The following is a 20,384-nucleotide window of genomic DNA, read 5'->3' as shown; positions in this document are numbered from 1 at the left end:
AAAATATCTAGGAATAAACCTACCTAAGAAGACAAAAGACCTGTATGCAGAAAATTATAAGACACTGATGAAAGAAATTAAAGATGATACAAATAGATGGAGAGATATATCATGTTCCTGGATTGGAAGAATCAATATTGTGAAAATGACTCTACTACCCAAAGCAATCTACAGGTTCAATGCAATCCCTATCAAACTACCACAGAACTAGAACAAAAAATTTCAAAATTTGTTTGGAAAAACAAAAGACCCCGAATAGCCAAAGCAATCTGGAGAACGAAAAACGGACCTGGAGGAATCAGGCTCCCTGACTTCAGACTATACTACAAAGCTACAGTAATCAAGACAGTGTGGTACTGGCACAAAAACAGAAAGATAGATCAATGGAACAGGATAGAAAGCCCAGAGATAAACCCATGCACATATGGTCACCTTATCTTTGATAAAGGAGGCAGGAATGTACAGTGGAGAAAGGACAGCCTCTTCAATAAGTGGTGCTGGGAAAACTGGACAGGGATGTGTAAAAGTATGAGATTAGATCACTCCCTAACACCATACACAAAAATAAGCTCAAAATGGATTAAAGACCTAAATGTAAGGCCAGAAACTATCAAACTCTTGGAGGAAAACATAGGCAGAACACTCTATGACATAAACCACAGCAAGATCCTTTTGGACCCACCTCCTACAGAAATGGAAATAAAAACAAAAATAAACAAATGGGACCTAATGAAACTTCAAAGCTTTTGCACAGCAAAGGAAACCATAAACAAGACAACCCTCAGAATGGGAGAAAATATTTGCAAATGAAGCAACTGACAGGGGATTAATCTCCAAAATTTATAAGCAGCTCATGCAGCTCAATAGCAAAAAAACCAAACAATCCAATCCAAAAATGGGCAGAAGACCTAAATAGACATTTCTCCAAAGAAGATATACAGACTGCCAACAAACACATGAAAGAATGCTCAACATTATTAATCATTAGAGAAATGCAAATCAAAACTACAATGAGATATCATCTCACACCAGTCAGAATGGCCATCATCAAAAAATCTAGAAACAATAAATGCTGGAGAGGGTGTGGAAAAAAGGGAACACTCTTGCACTGCTGGTAGGAATGTGAATTGGTACAGCCACTATGGAGAACAGTATGGAGGTTCCTTAAAAAACTACAAATAGGGGCTTCCCTGGTGGCGCAGTGGTTGAGAGTCCGCCTGCCGATGCAGGGGACACAGGTTCATGCCCCAGTCTGGGAAGATCCCACATGCCACGGAGCGGCTGGGCTCGTGAGCCATGGCCGCTGAGCCTGCGCATCCGGAGCCTGTGCTCCACAACGGGAGAGGCCACAACAGTGAGAGGCCCGCGTACCACAAAAAAACAAACAAACAAAAAAAAAACCCTACAAATAGAACTACCATATGACCCAGCAATCCCACTACTAGGTATATACCCTGAGAAAACCATAATTCAAAAAGAGACATGTACCAAAATGTTCATTGCAGCTCTATTCACAATAGCTGGGAGATGGAAACAACCTAAGTGTCCATCACTGGATGAATGGATAAAGAAGATGTGGCACATATATACAATGGAATATTACTCAGCCATAAGAAGAAACGAAATTGAGCTATTTGTAATGAGGTGGATAGACCTAGAGTCTGTCATACAGAGTGAAGTAAGTCAGAAAGAGAAAGACAAATATCGTATGCTAACACATATATATGGAATTTAAGAAAAAAAATGTCATGAAGAACCTAGGGGTAAAACAGGAATAAAGACACAGACCTACTTGAGAACGGACTTGAGGATATGGGGAGGGGGAAGGGTAAGCTGTGACAAAGTGAGAGAGTGGCATGGACATATATACACTACCAAACATAAGGTAGATAGCTAGTAGGAAGCAGCCGCATAGCACAGGGAGATCAGCTCGGTGCTTTGTGACCGCCTGGAGGGGTGGGATAGGGAGGGTGAGAGGGAGGGAGACATAAGAGGGAAGGGATATGGGAACAGATGTGTATGTATAACTGATTCACTTTGTTATAAAGCAGAAACTAATAAAAAAAATAATAATTAAAAAAAAGAAAATGTGGTATAAATATACAATGGAATATTATTCAGCCATTAAAAAGAAGGAAATCCTGCCATTTGGGACAGCATGGATGAACCTGGAGGACAATATGCTAAGTGAAAAAAGCCAGACACACTATGAACACAAATACTGTATAATCTCACTTACATGTGGAATATAAAAAAGTCAAACTCAGGGGCTTCCCTGGTGGCACAGTGGTTGAGAATCCGCCTGCCGGTGCAGGGGACACAGGTTTGTGCCCCGGTTCGGGAAGACGCCATGTGCCGCGGAGCGGCTGGGCCTGTGAGCCATGGCCGCTGAGCCTGCGCGTCCGGAGCCTGTGCTCCGCAGTGGGAGAGGCCACAGCAGTGAGAGGCCCGCGTACCGCAAAAAAAAAAAAAAAAATGAATAAAAATAAAAGTCAATCTCAGAGAAGCAGAGAGTACGGTGGTGGTTGCCAGGGGCTGGGAGGTGGGGGGAAATGAGGAGATGTTGGCCAAAGGGTACAAATTTCTGGTTATAAGATGAATAAGCTCTAGGGATCAAATGTACAGCATGGTAACTATAGCTAATAATATTGTATACTTGAAATTTGCTAAAAGATTAGATATTAAGTGTTCTCAACACACACACACACACAAACAAAATGGTAACTACAGGAGGTGATGGACGTGTTAATTAGCTTGATTGTGGTAACAATTTCACAACGTATACATATATCAAATCATCACATTGTACATGTTAAATTTTATTTGTTAATTGTACTTCCATAAAACTGGATGAGTCAATAAATAAATATTGTCAGGGAGAAAGAAGGGAGAAACAAACCAGATGGTCTGACAAAGATGAATCTGTTTTGCACATTTTGAGAGGTAAATTAATTAGCAAAGCAGTAAGTCTATTCATTCTGTCCCTGAGTAGGTCTACTTGAGGTATCAGAGAAAACAATTTCAGTTGTTTCTGGATTCTGAGAAAATCTGAGAGTCGTGAGGTAGAGCATAGGTGATGGGACACACCTGTGTGACGTCTGTCATTGTCCTTCCATCAGCATCTTCTTGGTTCATCCAGGTGTGCACCATTTCCCTCATCAGAATTTCTCCACAACCCCCTCAAAACGAGTTCCGACAGCACCACTTTTGACCATGAGGCGCTTTTTTGCCTGGTGTGATTAGCTGGATCCCAGTTCAGAATAACGGTTTTGTGGCAATATTTAAGGCTCTGAATCAAAGAGTGGAGAGGGCAGAATGATCTGAAAACAATCACAAGTACTGTGAGAACATACCTTGCCTTCAGTTTTTTAGTCAACCGAGGCCTAATTAGGAGAATAAGTGTCAAGGATCAGACTGGCCAACTCTCATTTATCAAGTGGTATTTAAAAATTGATGGACTGTTTTATCTCTTATCTGGGTCAGAGTCAGAGGTAAGTTACAGGTACCCCATTTAAAAATATTTTTTAGCCAGGGTGGAAATTCTTGTACAAACCAGTGAAATCCAGAGTGTTAGGTGTCTTCTGAGAAGTCAACACATCATACTCCTAATAAGATATCAGTTACTGGGAGTTTGGTTTGATCACATGGGATGTCTCCATAACAAATGTAAAAAGTGGAAATTATTAACTTTTCACAGTCTACTTAAAGCTAATATTATACCAATCCATATAAAATGTAGGAAACTTGCAATTATATAGGCCATTTACCTCATCCTGTACTTTATACTATAGTTGTCATATGTATTATATCTACATATATTACAGACCTTACAATATACTTTTTACTTTAAACGTTCATGTGTTTTAAAGAAATTGAGAAGAAAAAAGAGTATTTTATATTTATATACATATTTTCAGTGCTCCTAGTCCTTTCTGAAGATCTTTAATTTCACCTGGGATCATTTACCTCTAGCCTGAAAACTTCCTTTAGCTTCTCTTATAGTACAGACCTACTGGCAATAAATTCTCTTAGTTTTCATTTATCTGAAATTGTCTATTTCCCCTCCATTCTTGAAGAATATTTTCATTGGATGTAGAATTACGGGTTGACAGGTATTACTATCATCGCCATTATTCCAGCACTTTAAAGTTGTTCCATTGTCTTCTGGCCTCCATTATTTATGATAAGTCGGCAAATTGTACAAGCTTGAACTGAAAGGGACAGTTCTTTAAATTCCCAACTTTCTACAGACAAGAAGCAGGTTGGCAGAGAAAGCTATTCAGTTACAGACATGAACCATGTTTTATGGGAAAGCATAGATGATTCAGAAGCCAAAGCCAAAAGCCCAAGGGCAGAGCTAAGAGTCATGAAGAACTACTCCCAGGACCTCTAAACAACACACACTCCCTGCTCCTGGAGCAGAAGGGAGCAGCACGTGTTCTTAGTGAGATTTCAGAAATGCTATGGACCAGCGTTTGCTATGTGTGGGGTTAACTATTGTGGTTATCCTGTCCCTTCCTCACCCTTGCATGTTGGGTGAGCAGGGTGAACTCCTTAGTTCACAGTTCTTCAGATCATGAGGAACTATGCCCAAGAAGCCTTGTCTGCACCTAAATCTGGTTTAGTTGACCAGATCCTGGACCTCAAGTCTGGCTGATACCAAAGAGGATGAGACTTTGGGTGGGGGGTACTACGTTTGTTCCCTTTCTTAATTTTTTCCCCTGAAGTTAATAATAGCCTTTGTTATTGTTAATTGCCTTTGTACCTACCCAAACTTTCCAAATCTCCACCAGGTCAATCCCATTAGGGAACATATCAGTTCCTTTTTTTTTTTTTCTTCTCTTTTTCATCCCTCCTTGATATACCCATTTTCCTTTCTCTGGGATAGTTGCTCTCTAAGCACCACTGTCATCCTGGGATGTCCCTTTAACTGTCATCCTTGGAATTCCATTTGCCTCTCTCCTGGTTTGGATTCCCCGTCCTGGGTCTCACATCTTCCTCTTTCTTGATTTACATCTTGTTTTGGTGTAGCACATCCTCCAGTTATTTCATCTGATTGAAAAGACAGCTCAGTGGCAGAGTGCATCATGATGACAGTGTGACATTGTCAGCATTCCTGTCTCTTTTGTCACAGTGTTCCAGTGAAGGCTGCTCTCTCTGTTTGGGGCACAGCTGCCATTCTAGAATCTCCCTTCACCAGCATACTGCAGATTCCCTTCTCTCCTCTTCTGAGTTTGATCTCTGTTTTCCACAGCCCATATTTCCTACTTTCTTGGTTTATTCCTTCTTTAGTCAGAGAACATCTTCCCCCCAGTGGCTTCCCAAAAATCATGCCTGGGGGGTAAATTTCCTGAGAAATTCCATGTTTGAAAATGTCTTTATTTCACTCTCACACTGGAGTCAGTGTCGTAGCTATTGCTTCTTGCTGACAAGTTTCCTTCCCTCCTCCTTTCTGCTAACAACCTCTGTCCTGTGGTCACATAGTGGCCATGCAACCAGCCTGGGCCACTTGTGGGACAGTTAATGTCCTTCCCTAGGATTGCTCACACTGAGTGGGGCAGAGGAGGAGCTGTAGCCCACTTAGCTGGTATTCCTTGAGGAAGAGACTCCAGTGTGCCTGGCTCCAGGAGTCACCTTGGAGACTGGAGAATGCATCACCACCAGAGATGGCAGTACATCCTGGGTCCAAGATGGAAGGCCATCTGCACCACCCTGGGTCCTGAAGCTCTTCCTTCAACTGGAGCATCACAGGAAGGTCCCATGAACTGGGTCCCATGAACCAGGACCAAAGTTCCCATGAATACCTGTTGTGTTCCATGAGTCTCAGTTGGAGCTTAATCCTTTGTCAGTTGCTTCATTTGCAAATATATTCTCCCACTCTGAGGGTTGTCTTTTCGTCTTATTTATGGTTTCCTTTGCTGTGCAAAAGATTTTAAGTTTCATTAGGTCCCATTTGTTTATTTTTGTTTTTATTTCCATTTCTCTAGGAGGTGGGTCAAAAAGGATCTTGCTGTGATTTATGTCATAGAGTGTTCTGCCTATGTTTTCCTCTAAGAGTTTTATAGTGTCTGGCCTTACGTTTAGGTCTTTAATCCATTTTGAGTTTATTTTTGTATACAGTGTTAGGAAGTGTTCTAATTTCATTCTTTTACCTGTAGCTGTCCAGTTTTCCCAGCACCACTTATCGAAGAGGCTGTCTTTTCTCCATTGTATATTCTTGCCTCTTTTATCAAAGATAAGGTGACCATATGTGCATGAGTTTATCTCTGGGCTTTCTATCCTGTTCCATTGATCTATATTTCTGTTTTTGTGCCAGTACCATACTGTCTTGATTACTGTAGCTTTGTAGTATAGTCTGAAGTCAGGGAGGCTGATTTCTCCAGCTCCATTTCTTCTTTCTCAAGATTGCTTTGGCTATTTGGGGTCTTTTTTGTTTCCATAAAAACTGTAAAATTTTTTGTTCTAGTTCTGCTGTCACCTGCTTTCACTTGCTTTTGAAAGAAATCCACATGACTGCAGAAGTCCTCCTAGATGGTCATTCCTGAACATTCTGCAAGCTTTTCTCTTGGATGGTCACTCCTGAACACTCTGCAAGCTTTCCTTTTCAAATTTCAAAACAACAGCTTTTCTGCTGTTGTTTTGAAATTTAATTTTTTTTCAGTCATTATATTTTCTAAAAATCTTTATACACATTCTTTAAAATTTTCCCATTATGAGCATTTTCCACATTTACCCACTCTCCACGGAAATGTCATTTTTTATTAATTATATTCAAAGGAAGTTTTATTTACCATCATCCAACAAATTTTTGTTTTTGTTTTGTTTGTTTCTGCAATTATAAATAACCTGGCCACTGACATCTTCATGCTTTTTCTGTATTTAGAATTTTCCTCTTAGAATAGATTTCCAATGATGAATTCACTGAGTCAAAGGGAATAACTATTTTTAAAAGACTGACAGACCAATTTATGAAAGGGTTGTGCCAGTTACATGCCCACCAGCTGGGGCATTTCCCCACATCCTTGACTAACAGTATTCCAAGGTCAAGCTAACTCCACACAGGAGAACAGTATCTCCTTGCTGTGGCTTTGATTTGCATTTCTTTAATCACTGAGGCTGAACATTTCTCAAAAAGTCTATAAGCCAAATTGGTTTCCTCTTCTGAGACTTGTCTGTGTCCTTTGTTCTTTTCATCTTTAGGGGCTCAGGGTTTTTCTGATCAATTTCTTAAGCACTCTGGACAATAATGTTGTCATCATTTGGCCACATTTCCTGCAAATATTTTTCCTATTGTTTGCCACTTTATTTTGAAACCAACTTTGCTTGTATTTTTTTAGTTTATGGGCCACATATCTTTTCTTTTGTGTTGTATACTGTGACTTCTAACATTAGAAAACATGCCCCCTTCCAGAGTTGATAGATATTCACTTCTTTTTTCTTTTTTCTTTTTTTTTTTAAGGAGAAACTGATAAAACATATTTAAGTCTCTGAATCCCTCTGGATTCCAATCCTCCTCACCTGTTTGGTGGCAGGAGTGAGGAAGGGACCTAGCTTCCTGCTCACCCTGCACCCCTGCTCCCAGCTCTCTGCTCAGTTGGGGGTCCACAGGCTCCAGGCCAACGGGTGTCCAGGGGACACGGGTGCTCTTTCTCTAGTCACTGGAGTCATCAGGAGCCCAACCTTCCCCGGTGTCCCCACTTTCTGATCACCTCTCGACTTTTGTTGCTTGCTTGATTTCAAGGCACAGCCTTCTTAGAATTGGCTTTTAAAAACAGAGGCAGAGAAAACCGAGAAGGACCTGAGAGTAAGTGGTCGGCCCAAAAGAATCTGAAAGGCCTCTGAGATCCCTGGAATTAATCATCAGGTGCCTGGAGAAATGTGGTTGCCCTGACGTTTTGAAACACTTTCCAAAGTTTATGATTAGACATTTTTGATTTAATTCTGTCTTGCCGTCTCCTCCACACCGTTCGCCTTGATGTTCCCCATAACTGGACAGTGCTGGGCACCCAACGTGCTCAAAAAACACTTGCGGACTGAATGACCGAATGATTCTAGAATCCCTCTTCCCATACTCTGATCCTCCCTCCCCGAGGGACCCCACTCGCCCAGACACCCCACCGGGAACTCCGGGACACAGGACGGAGGGGTCGCGGAGGAGGGACAGGGGAGGCAGGGGGGCGAGAAAAGGCGGGCCAGCGCCTGGGTGGCAGTAACGAATTCAGGGTGACGCCTCCTCCCCCTCACAGGGCTGATGGAGAAGCAAAGTGAGAATTGGGGGGAGGGGGTCAGGAGAGGAGGACAACGGACGGTGGGAGTGCTCTCGGTGTGTGTGTGTGTGTGTGGGAGCTGTGGGAGGAATGGGAAGAAGAGGGACAGTGAGGAGGTGAGAGACCACCCCCGCGCACCCCCCAGCATCCTGCCCGGCCCGCCCGGCGCTGCTGCCGGCGGCCACTAGAGGGCAGAACTGCGCTGACCAGGAGCTCCCCGAAGGCCAAGGCAAGAGGGCGTGGGTTGCCTGACACCCAACCCAGCCCCGGAGACCGCGACCCCGGCCCCGACTACCCCCCGGGGCGCACCGTAGCACACCCAGGCCACGCTCGCACCCACTGCGCAGGCGGGGAGGCTGAGGCAGGGCTCTGCCTCTTATCCTGCGCTCCCCACCCCAGTTCTGGAGGGGATCTGCCGATCCTGGTCCCTTCCTCCGGCCCCAATCCGAACCCGCCGCCTGGGCGGGCAGTGGCCGCCGAGACCCGACTCCGCCTCTGACGTCAGCCCCGTGCCGCAAATAACTTCCTCCCGAAGCCGCTTCCGTGGCGGCCGCAAGTCCCGGACACGGCCAGCCGCGCCCAGGGCAGGGTCACCCGGGGACTGTCATCCCGGCCCGGCCTTCCCAGAACCAGCTTCCGCCCCGCCCACCCCGTCCCTCGGGTTCCGGGAAGCACCCCCCCCACCCCGCCCCCGGCCCAGGGGAGGAGGGTGCTGCCCCGGGGACGGAAGGGAGGCAGGGGGAGGGAGGTCATGGCCACCTTGGGGCCGGTTCTGGGACTGCTGGGACCCACTTCCTGGAGGGAGGGCCGGTGAGAGCGCTGGGGTCGACTGGGGACCCCGCTCCGGACTCCTCCCCTGCTCTCCTTTGTTCCATAAGCACAGGTGACCTGGACTTTTCCGTGCCCATCCCCCCTCCCCCCAAAGTGTAAGCCCCAGTCCTGGACTCTGTTTCTTTCACTGATGTCCGGTACATAGTAGATGCTCAATAAATATGAATGAACAAATGAATGAATGAAACAGGGAGGGTCTCATGGGCAGACTGTAGTCAGCTTATGTGGGGCCTGTGGTCAGTTGGGGGATGCGGTCAGCCATGGTGGGGGTTGGAACCCCATGCCACAAGCACCTAAATGGGGCAGATGCACCTTGGCCCCCAAACCCCAAGGTGTCTTAGGGTGAGGGGTCTGGCCCCTTGGGGTTCAGGGCCAGGTCATGGAGGAGTTGGGGTTCTGGGGTGCCTCCTTCCTGCTGAGAGGAACTGGGCGGGCCAGGCTGACAGGTCCAGCGGCATAGCCAAGCTGACACTCATCTCCAGCATATAACCCCACTTCATGGAGCCCCGAATGTTGTGCTAGTGTTCACGGATCTCCTGCCACTGCTGTCCCCTGCCCGGCAGGCACTCCAGCCAGGCCAAGACCATGAGGCAGGTGCCGGCTGTGGCCCTGCTCCTGCTCCTGCTGCTGCTGCGGTTTGGTGAGTCCTAGAGGCTGCAGGGCCCCTCTCTCCTACCTGGAACTGTAGCTAAGCCCCCCACTCCCTGGCCAGGCCTGGGGCTGCAGCACGGGCCTCTCCTCCCTGCCCCAGGGGGAAGGTTCCAGACGTCCCACCTGGGAGAGTGAAGTGGGGAAGGCTGGATGGGGGTGTGGATGCAGGCCCAGGAGGAGCCCAGAGGCAGTAACCATACCCCTGCCCCCTTGCCTCGGGCAAGCACGGCCAAGCTCTGGGCTTGGCGCTTCTGCTTCCTCTCATCTGGGCCTCTCTCCCTTCTCCAAGGGCTGCATGGGTGCAGGATCTGAACTCGAAACCGCTGCCCTCCAATCCCTGGGCCACTGTTCGCTGGGCCCAGGAGGGGTAGCTGAGCTGCTGCCTGAGCCTGGGAGCCTCGGGAGGCTGGTGAGGGCTTAGCAGGGAGCAGGGGGACAGGGGTGCAGGCTCCAGCTCCTACCAGAGAGGGAGGGTATGGGAGGAGCAGGCCCTGAACTCCTGTCCCCTCTCCCAATCATGGGTCAGGGTTAGCAGGTGCCAGCCAGGGGGCCCCACCTGCAGGCCCCTCCCAGTGGGCGGGCTGCTCTCTGCCAGGGAAACGCTCCCGCATTCCTGGGCCACCTCACTTCCCTGTCCTTAAGTCACCTCCCAGGGCCAGGCCGGGTCATCCCAGGCTGCAACTCAGCCAGGGCTCCAGGCTCTCCACCAGGGGAGGGGGGCACCAGGGCGGCACCTTGGTGGGGAGGCCCCAGCCTCCCTGGGCTCCACAGGGCCTCCCCAGGTCTCGCTGCCCGGCCTACCTCTCCTGGTCTCCTGGTTCAAGAACCACAGCGTTCTTTGAGGGAGCCCATCTCCGCCAGGGTGTGTAACACCGTGATTGCTCCTGGTGGGTTGAGAAACCAAGGTCATCGCCAAAATGGAAACAGCGGCCTGCACTTGGCTCTCAAACAGCTGTGACCAGAGGCCTGAACTCCTTCAACACTGTCCTTGCCCCTCATCCCTGGCTGTTCCCTCCTAGAGCCTTGGGTCTCTCCTATCCCCACTAGCAACTAGCTACAGGAGCATGAGGGCCCTGGGCCCAGAGGAGGGGCCTGACACTGCCACCAGCTCACCCAGCCCCTACAGGACGCCCACCCTGCAGAGCCCAGGTCTCCACATCACCCCTTCCCGGTCAGCCGTGCTCCCACAGCTGCTCCCATTCTCTCCCTCTTATACATTCCCCAGGCTCAGGCCCCCTGGATGTGGGCTCTGCCTTCACAGAGCTCCTGAGCCCATAGGTGAGATGAGACAACAATTATACCCCCAGGGCAAGGTAAGCAGAGCTCTGTGAGGCCAGGCGGGAGGACAGAAAGCTCAGAAGAGGGAGCCAGGCTTCCCAGACAGACAGTGCAAGCAAGGAGGGCTGCCTGGAGGAGGAGGCATTTCAGTTAGGCCTGATCTGGATTAGGACCATATAGAATCTGGATTTGTAGACACCAGGAGGAAAGGGGTGCTGTGGGCAAACACATTCAGAGGCCGGAAGGCTCAGTTCGAATTAGAAGCAGAGTTGCATTAGGCTGGGGTGAGGAAGACCGCAGAGCTCCAACGGGGCTGGGGGTGGGTGTGCTGCCAGGCAGGGTGCGAGTGCCCTTGATCCTGGGAGCAGGCTGTGGAGGATCCATCTGCATGTATGGGAGGGGGGATGGCTGCAGGGAGAATCTGGACAAGGCTCTGGAAAAGTCCCACAGGGAGGGAACAAGCCTGAAAGCACGTTAATGCCAGTGAGGACAAGGTGAATGGGAGCATCTTGCCAGCAGAAGCATCAGCCTTAGAAAGAGCATGGGGTCTGGTGTTATCAATCTAATTAAATCATATTATACTAAGATGAGGCGCTGGGGCTTCCCTGGTGGCGCAGTGGTTGAGAGTCCGCCTGCCGATGCAGGGGACACGGGTTCGTGCCCCGGTCTGGGAAGATCCCACATGCCGCGGAGCGGCTAGGCCCGTGAGCCATGGCTGCTGGGCCTGCGCGTCCAGAGCCTGTGCTCCGCAACGGGAGAGGCCACAGCAGTGAGAAGCCCACGTAATGCAAAAAAAAAAAAAAAAAAAAAAAAAAAGATGAGGCGCTGGAGGGAACTGCCCTCCTGGGGGCATTTGCATTTTAAAAAGGCACCTCATTAACACAAATCAATGTCCAGGCAGAATTCCTGCTCCCCCCACCACCCCCCACTGGCCTGGGCTGACTACTTCCACCCTCACATTTCTGCTTAGCACCTCTACTTTGAAGAGTGGCCAGTCCTGCCTGTGCCTCCTCAGCCCCCTCCTCCTCCTCTTGCTCCAAGCACAGCTCCCCCCAACACCGCTTCTTCATCCAGCACCCCCAGCATTGGGGAGTGCACCCCTTAGACTGCAAGAATGGGGGTCCTGTAAAATTCCCCAGGGTCCTTGGGCACCCCATAGAGAGGCGTGGCTCAGCCTGGTCATTTCCTGCCCCCAGGGCCCCTCAGCTGCCTGGGACTGGTTACCAAGAGGGGCTGGTGTATAGGGGGAATACTGAGGGCTGGGGTGGGGAGAGGCTGTCCTGAGCTCCCCACCCCAGCTCTGATCAGATCTGCCTCCAGTGAACCAGATATGCAAATGGGGCTCTCTCTACAGGGCGAGTATTTCTGGAGTGTTGCTGACACTGGGCTGGGGACTGTCGGCCTGGCTGGGGTTTCTGGGCTGGCGGGGGTGGGTCCTGTCAAAGCCAAGTAGCAGGCCCTGTGCTTATGTCCAGAGATAGGGGGGCAATGGATCCTGGGGAGATGGAGGCCATTACCGAACGGTCCCACCCTCACCCCTGCCCTGTCCCTCCCATGGGCAGGGGTGCCATGGCCCAGCAGGGTGCCCTGGGCTCCAACTGCAAGCATGCTGGAATGTCTGAGAGAGGGGTTGGCTCTTGGGAATCTGGAATCTTGGGAGGACTGACCCACGACCACTGGCTGGCCTTTCTCTACTCCCCCGAGACCCGAGTAGCTGGGCTGTCGCCCCAGGACTCCAGCCAGACATGGAGCCTTGCTCCCTCTATCTCGTCCTTCATCCCAGCCCCAGGCTGTTGGAGAGGGGTGGGGAGGGAGACCCCACAGCACCAGGGCCGAAAGCTGGATGCTCCGCAGAGCTTCCAACCAGGACAAGTGTGGGGTGTGGAGGGAAGGCCCTGTGGGGACAAGAAGGAGCCCTCCTGCCCCAAACAGGAGAGTCAGCCCTGACAAGGTCCCCTCACTGGCATCTCCTGATTGTTTCCCCTGTGGCAAGGGGCTTGTCTGCCCTTGCAGGTGAGCTCTGGCCCACAGGCCTGGCCTGTACACATCTCGGGGGCCAGACCTGTGGGGAACTGAAGGCCGCTGGCCTCTCCTGCCAGGTCCCCCTGTGGGCTGTCCTGCTGAGTCCTCAGGAGGTTGCGTGTGGAGCAGATGAGGGGCTATGCTGACCAGCAGTGGTGGGTGGGGCTGGGAGGAGCAGACCTCAGCTTCAGCTAAGTTGGCTGATCATCCTCTTTTTTCTCATTTCCAGGAACTCAAGAGGCTGAGGCATTAATTGGTAAGCATTCAAGTCCCCTGGGTCAGGGGATAGGAGTGGGCTTGTCTGAGAGCTGCAAGACTAATCAGAAACCCACACCCTCACACACCCCCGGAATGAGACCCAGAATGAATGGGCCGGGCACAGGGAATCCCACAGTGCAGGAAAGTTGTGGAGCCCAGGCAGGAGTGGAGGGGGAAGGTCTGACACACAGTGCAGGTGGCACAAGAGGGCCATCAAGGCAGGAAGCATGGAGAAGGGGGGCAGGGAAAGCAACAGAAAAGAAGCTAAAGACAGAGTTGGAAGACCACTCACCTACCCCACGTAGGACCCTCCCAACAGCCACTGACCTTCCGGGAGCCCGTTTGTCAGGCTCTGTGATAAGACCTTTACCCGTGTTATCTCACTCCCCGCCCCAGGTAGGTCTGATGTCACCATTTCACAGGTGAAGGGAGTGGGGCCCATGGGGGTGGGGCACTTTCCCACAGCTGGGAAGGGTCTGCCTGTGTCAGAGGCTGACCTGATGCCCAGGCCTCTGACTTGCCTAAGGTCCCGAAGCAGGTCAGGGGCAGGGAAGCCGGGAAGTGAACAGAATGTGAAAGTGTGGGTTTGGGGGTATGGAATCAGAGCCGATGGAACTGGCCCCCAGTGAGCGCACCCCTGGCTTTGTTCCCCTAGCCTGCGGGAGCCCAAGGATGCTGAACCGGATGGTGGGCGGGCAGGACGTTTTGGAGGGCGAGTGGCCATGGCAGGTCAGCATTCAGCGAAATGGAAGCCACTTCTGCGGGGGCAGCCTCATCACAGAGCGGTGGGTCCTCACCGCAGCGCACTGCTTCTCCAAGTGAGTTGGCTGAGCCCCGACGCTCCCCTCCCCCACCCCTTGCCAGCACAGCCAGCCTCCCTCCCCACCAGGGGCACAGATAATGCAGACAGAACAGCACCTCCCGCACCTCCCCAACCCCTCAAAACGCCCAGCTTCAGCACCGTGGACAGCGCCGACCCGCTGCAGGTGGGGCGCTCAGGCTGACCACCTATGGGGGGCGGGTTCGGTCTGCATTATCTGAGCTTTCCCTACCAGCGCTCCCTTTAGGTCCAACCTCAGGGCCAGCTTCCAGCAGCAACCCCTGCTTCCTGGCTCTTGCTCCCCGCAGCCCAGCTGGGAGGGGTACACTCCCCTACTGCTGGTCTCACCAGTGCGATGTTTTGCCAGACCTGGGGCCTGCCCCTGCCTATGCTGGCAGGCTCCTCCCATGCCCTGGCCCTCTTCCCCGTCCCCCTCCCACACCTCAAATCCAAGACACTCCCTTTCTGGCTGGGACTCTGGGTACAGGTGGACTAGAGCAGAATGGCCTTAAGGTCACCTATGCCATCCCTAACCAAAGGGCCAAGTAACCCAATCCCTACTACCATACTATGACCCACCTGGTCCTAGACCTTCAGGGTTTCTCAAGCATCTTGGCTCTTGCCTCACCACAGCTCTGCAATTCTTTTAAAACCTCACATCTTAAGTTCAGATATTCGGGCTCAGAGGGAGTAGGCGGCTTGCCCAAGGCTAGGCCCAACCCCCAGATGCACCCCGGTGGGTGATCATCTCCTTCAACCCTCACAGCAAGCGTTTCAGGTGGGGACTGTTAGTGTCCCCATTTTACAGACAAGGAAACTGAGTCACAGAGAACTTGCTGGGTGACTTGCCCAAGGTCACGCCGGGCTGGCCGGGGTATAGCTGGGAATTAAAGTCAGGAATTAAAGCTGTTTCAGCTTCTACCCCCTTACCCACCTCATCCTGATGTGTGTCCCACTGGAGATTACTTTTTTGAAGACAATGTGCAGAGAGAGAATGTTGGCACCATGGGGGGCCTGGAGGGAGCCCAACTCCTCCCTCTTTCCCATCTCCATTTAACTTCCACCAACTCCACCTGTGAAGCCCTTGTGGGGCTGCCTCACACCAGCTCTCTGCTCTCCCACCAGCACCTCTGAAACATCCCTGTACCGGGTCCTGCTGGGGGTGCGGCAACTGGTGAAGCCAGGGCCGCAGGCCATGTACACCCGGGTGAAGCAGGTCAAGAGCAACCCCCTGTACCAAGGCATGGCCTCTAGTGCCGATGTGGCTCTGGTGGAGCTGGAGGCACCTGTGACCTTCACCAATTACATCCTCCCTGTGTGTGTACCTGACCCCTCAGTCGTCTTTGAGACGGGCATGAACTGCTGGGTCACCGGCTGGGGCAGACCCAGTGAACAAGGTAATGGGGCAGGGCCAGGAGAGAATGCGGGACATGCCTAGAGAAGGCAGCGTGGGGGCCACTCTGAACCAACAATCTTTTTCTGTTGATATTGGTGCACATGATTCTCTACTCAAATGGGTGGAGTAGGTATGGGAAAGGGGCAGTAGACTCAGGAGGAGGAGCCATGGGGAAGTAGAGAGTGGGGAACAGAAAGAGCCCAGGCTGGTGGGTGGGAGGAGGGAAGAAGGAATTCTGTCCCACAAAGCCCCCAGCCAGAAGAGAAGGTCTAAACGCAAGCAAGAAACGGGGAGGGACAGAGTTGTGGTTCTCGAGAGCCCAGGGCCCTGGAGTCCCTAGTAAGACTGTCCACTGAGCTGCAGGCTGTGTCTCCCCTCCCTAGAGCACCTGCCCAACCCCCGGATCCTGCAGAAACTCGCTGTGCCCATCATTGACACGCCCAAGTGCAACCTGCTCTACAGCAAGGATTCCGAGTCTGGCTTCCAGCCGAAAACCATCAAGGACGACATGCTGTGTGCTGGCTTTGCCGAGGGCAAGAAGGACGCCTGCAAGGTAGGGACCAGGGTGGGCCGTGCCAAGGCTGAGCCCTGCTCCCCAGGCCCCAGTCAAGGTGGAAGCCAGCCCACCTGGGACAAGGGACAAGGCCCCAGGAGGTGGGCCCATGGGGTCCAGACAGGGCTGTGCATTTGACCAGCTGGGAAAGCAGATTCCTGGACCCCACCCGGGGGAGTCAGGCAGCAGGTTTGCAGTGGGACCCAGGAAACTGCATTTTCAACACGCTCTCCTGAGGTGAATCAGGGTGGATAGTCTGGGGATGCTAGAGAAATGGGCACCCCAGGTCAGAGAGGAAGGACTGGGTGGCATGGTGGGGGTGGGGGTGGGGGTCCTGGGCAGGGAAGAACAGATAAAGGGAGGCAGACAGGCATGTGTGCACCCATGTAGCTGCAAAGCCTGGCTCTTGGGCCTCCGTGGACTCTAACGGTACCTCTTCTTCACCTGCAGGGAGACTCGGGGGGCCCCCTGGTGTGCCTTGTGGGTCAGTCATGGCTGCAGGCTGGGGTGATCAGCTGGGGTGAGGGCTGCGCCCGCCGGAACCGCCCAGGTGTCTATATCCGGGTCACCTCCCACCATAACTGGATCCATCAGATCATCCCAGAACTGCAGTTCCAGCGGCCTAGCTCCGGTGGCCAGAAGCGGAACCCCCGGGGCCAGCAGCCCCTCGGTCGGAACTTTGCACCTTGCCTGGCAGCCCATGCCATCCTCCTGGTCCTCATGGCCCTGCTCACCTTCCTCTGAGCTGCGCTCAGGCCAGTGGGCCAGTGGCACCCCAGGGCCTATGGTGTACATTTGTAAATAGATCTCCAATTCTCCCTACTCTCTAATGCCCACTTATTTTTATTTATGTTCACTCTCCAATAAAACCCCAACCTCAGTGCCGGCTGCCTGGGTGTAGACCCTTGGGGAAGGAGGGGGCCGGTGCTGGGCAGGGGGTGTGGCGGACGAGGCTCCCCAGTGGAAGGAGCTACAGCAGGCACACTGGAGGCCAGATGTCACCGAGTCCTGTGACACCTGTGGCCTGACCCCCTCACAGGGGCTTCCGTGCTCCGCCCCCCGCCTCAGCATCCTTGCCAACGTGGTCGTCACCATGAATGTTGCCAAGGGGTGCCCTGTGCTGGGCACTGGGGGCAGCAACAGATACCGGCAGGGGGCCCGGCAGAGGGTCCTGAAGGAGGGGGGCTCTGCGGGGCGTGGGGGAGCACAGCCCCCACTGCCTATGTCTGAATCACCCTGAACTTCTCTTGGCTGTCACACACAGGAGGCAAGGCCCAGGCCACTCAGGGCCGTGGAGGTCGGCAGGACAGGCCCTCCACCAAGACAGGCCAAGGCTTCAGCAGCTCCCTGGGCCAGGACCCCCTCCTTCTTCCTTCTGCAAAGTTTGGGGTTCAGGAATGAGCTGCAATCCTGCACAGAGAGCCTGGTGCTTGGCCCTGCCCCCAGGGGCCCCACCCCAGCTCTGCTGCCCCCTCTCGTCCCTTGTCCTGTCAGTAGCTCCACGCCATCCCCCTCCCAGTCCTCCCGTGATGGCCTGTGGCCACCAGGAATCCAGCAGGAATAGGTCTCAGAGCCCAGGCCCCAGCTCGCTCTGGCCCTGCCTGTCCTGGCCGTGATGGTGCGGCTGCCCACGGAGGTGGCCCTGGGTTCTCAGCCTGGCCCAGCATGTCCACGGCAGGCCTTCTGCGGTCGGACAGTCAGCTCCCCAGTGTGGGCCAATTCCTGAAAGGCACCCAGCTTCCTACCATGCTCAGTGACCATGAACGGACAAAGAGGCCCGAGAGGGCAGGGCCTCGCACACCACACGCACACCCATGCTCACATGCTAGTACATGCACACTTGCACACCCACACACAGAGAAACACGCACACGTACGCGAGCGCGTGCACAGGCCCAGCTGGCCAGGCAGGTGCTGGGAGAAAGCAGGCCTGGGTATTTATGGAACGTATCAATAAGCACTTAGCAGGCACCTGCTGTGGACCGGCCCCGGGGATGGAGTGGGGAACACACACTGAATTCGCCTCTGCTCTGCTTTGCCTGGGCATGTTCCTGCCAGGCAGGGAGCACTGCTTGGTGGCCCTCCAGGGACTGAGCCATCTGAGGGCTTTTTCTCCAGAGCAGAGATGGATTCCGAGTCCCGGTGGGGAAGGTGGGGGCGCGGGGCAGCAGGTGCACTGAGGCCTGATTGGGGGGACGACCGGGCTGTGGGTGTCCTGAGAGTGGCCCCAGGGACAAGTTCTGGGTCATCTTGGCTGGGAGCAGGGGCTGGCCTGGGTCCTGCAGCTTTGGAGAGAGGTGACCCTGCTGTGGGGAATAGAAAGAGCTTCAGGTCCTGCAGTGATGGGGGTCAGAGGAGGTTAGGTGGCCCATCTGCCACGTCTGTGGTGAGAGGCCAGGATGGAGCCCAGGTGAGGGCCAGGCCCCCCTTGGAGGAGGACTTGCCATCCTGCCCCTGCCTCCTCTTCCTGCTGTCTTAGCTTCCTGAGTGCCCTGGGATCCCCCATCACCCCACCATCCTCCTGCCTCTGCTACAGGGCAGGGGTCTGGTCAGGGTCCTGTGGGCCTAACAGGGAGGAGGGGCGAAGATGTCAGGGCAGCCCAGTGCTCCCCGGTGACGCCCCACCCAGCCAGCCTGGGAGAGCGAGGCTAGGGTCCTGGGTGGGTCCCAGGCGGTGGCCAGTGTGCGACCCTAGGGCACAGATCCCCCACGCCCTGGGCTCCCCAAACCCAGGGTGGACACTCAACGAGACAGCTGCAGGACGGGAAGAGACACACTCGTGCAGAGACTAGGGGTTTAAAGGGAAGCAGGTTTATTCACACTGTTCACAGTGTGCTCAGTGCTGTGAAGGGGAAGGAGAGAAGTGCCCCCAGCTGTCACGGGTCCCCTCTCCCACCTGGGTGGGGCGCCGCTCAGACACAACTTTCCATGCTGCCCCCAAGCAGTGCCTCAGGGCCACCGCCTGGTGGGTGGGGGCCCCACCAGGGCCCCACCGGCTGCAGGGAGAAGGCTTTGGAGTGACAGCCGGCTGGCACAGACCACTAAGCTGTGGCGGGTGGGAGGAGCGGGGCCCAGCCCAGGGCAGGTCCCACCTTGCAGCAACCAGAGCAGCCAGCAGGTGAAGCCACAGGAGGGGGCCACAACCGAGCCTGGAAATCCATGTGCGCACACATCATACTCCACGCTCGGGAACATAAGGCTTAGGATCAGCCTGTGGGAGCCCCAAGAAGGAAAACCGCTGGGCCAGGACCCCAGGACCCCTGACCCCTTCTGGCCTCAAGGATCAGGGGTCAGCCATGGTCCTGATGCCAACACCTGGAGCAGGCAGGGGTTCAAATCAAAGCCCTCCCAAGCCAGAGACACCGTCCCGACCCAGGGGTTGTACACCAGTGTCCTGATTTGCAGTCTGTCTCAGGGAAGCACGGCTCAGGACAAAGGTGCCAGAGCGGCACTGCCTCTGCTCACAGATGCCAGCCCTGGAAACACGACAGACACTCCAAGAAGGCTGAGAGTTTGGGTTGCAGGAGACTCCGGCATCTTGGGGTCAAAGACATCCTACCCAACCTCTGGGAGCCAGAGCTCTCCAGGGAACACGGGGAATGGGAATTTCCTCAAAGCCTCGGCGTCCCGGGAGTTTCTGAAGAGCCACCACCAGGGGGAGCCAGAGTGGCTGTGGGGGATGGGGCCCAGGGAATTTCAGAGAAATTTCTCTGAAGCTGGTGCTTCTGGCCAGGGAAAGAGACAAGACAGGCGCACATGCTTGACGCAACGAGGCATCCATACTTTTTTAAAAGTCTCTTGAAGATGATCTCCTTGGCCCAAGGGATGGGGGCACGATACCATCAAGAGATGATGGGTGAGGGGCCGGGGGCTGGTCCGGCCGAGGCGGGGAGACAGGCTTGTGCTGCTCTAACCCGCCAGCCCCAGACTGGACAGTGACACAGGTGGCAGGCCCGGGGCTGCCGCAAGCCCAAGGCGGCGCTTCTGCAGTAGTGGCTCTTCCGTGCATTTTAAGACACTAACAGTTGTTCTGCTCATTCATAAATACACAATTTTATTTGCTATTTTCAGGGGAAACTTAGGCATTAAACTGTAAGCTGATAAAATACGGATACCTAAAAAAGTACAAAAGTATAAATATCCCCTTACAATAAATTTTAGTGAATTAAGTCTTAATATCTTTAAATTAAAAAAAAAAACCCCACAAGCCTATCTATTACGTCAAGGTCACAAATCAAACAACGCTAAACGGCCAGCAGCGCCCCACTGGTACACCCCGAGGCCAAGGAGGGGCTGCCCAGCCCCCGTG

The 20,384-nt window shown here is 53.1% G+C and overlaps 1 protein-coding gene across 1 annotated transcript; it reads left to right on the top strand.

The window, feature by feature from the left end:
- The first annotated feature begins 9,632 nt into the window (after positions 1-9,632).
- PRSS27 (serine protease 27) lies at positions 9,633-16,956 on the top strand. Its single transcript, XM_079719503.1, has 6 exons — positions 9,633-9,738; positions 13,279-13,305; positions 13,963-14,125; positions 15,253-15,524; positions 15,907-16,076; positions 16,527-16,956. Exons 1-6 carry the CDS (start codon positions 9,684-9,686, stop codon positions 16,818-16,820), a joined length of 981 nt encoding a protein of 326 aa, XP_079575629.1. The 5' UTR covers positions 9,633-9,683; the 3' UTR covers positions 16,821-16,956.
- The last annotated feature ends 3,428 nt before the right edge of the window (positions 16,957-20,384 follow it).

This window comes from Hyperoodon ampullatus (assembly GCF_949752795.1).
Source record: "Hyperoodon ampullatus genome assembly, chromosome: 14".
NCBI lineage: Eukaryota > Metazoa > Chordata > Mammalia > Artiodactyla > Ziphiidae > Hyperoodon > Hyperoodon ampullatus.
Note: the sequence above shows the minus strand (reverse complement) of the source record. Positions and strands in the feature narration are given on the sequence as shown.

Coding starts and splice junctions, on each gene's coding strand:
- PRSS27 (XM_079719503.1), top strand. CDS start 9,684: ATGAGGCAGGTGCCGGCTGTGGCCCTGCTCCTGCTCCTGCTGCTGCTG. Junction 13,306..13,962: donor AGAGGCTGAGGCATTAATTG/GTAAGCATTCAA, acceptor TTGTTCCCCTAG/CCTGCGGGAGCCCAAGGATG. Junction 14,126..15,252: donor GCAGCGCACTGCTTCTCCAA/GTGAGTTGGCTG, acceptor CTCTCCCACCAG/CACCTCTGAAACATCCCTGT.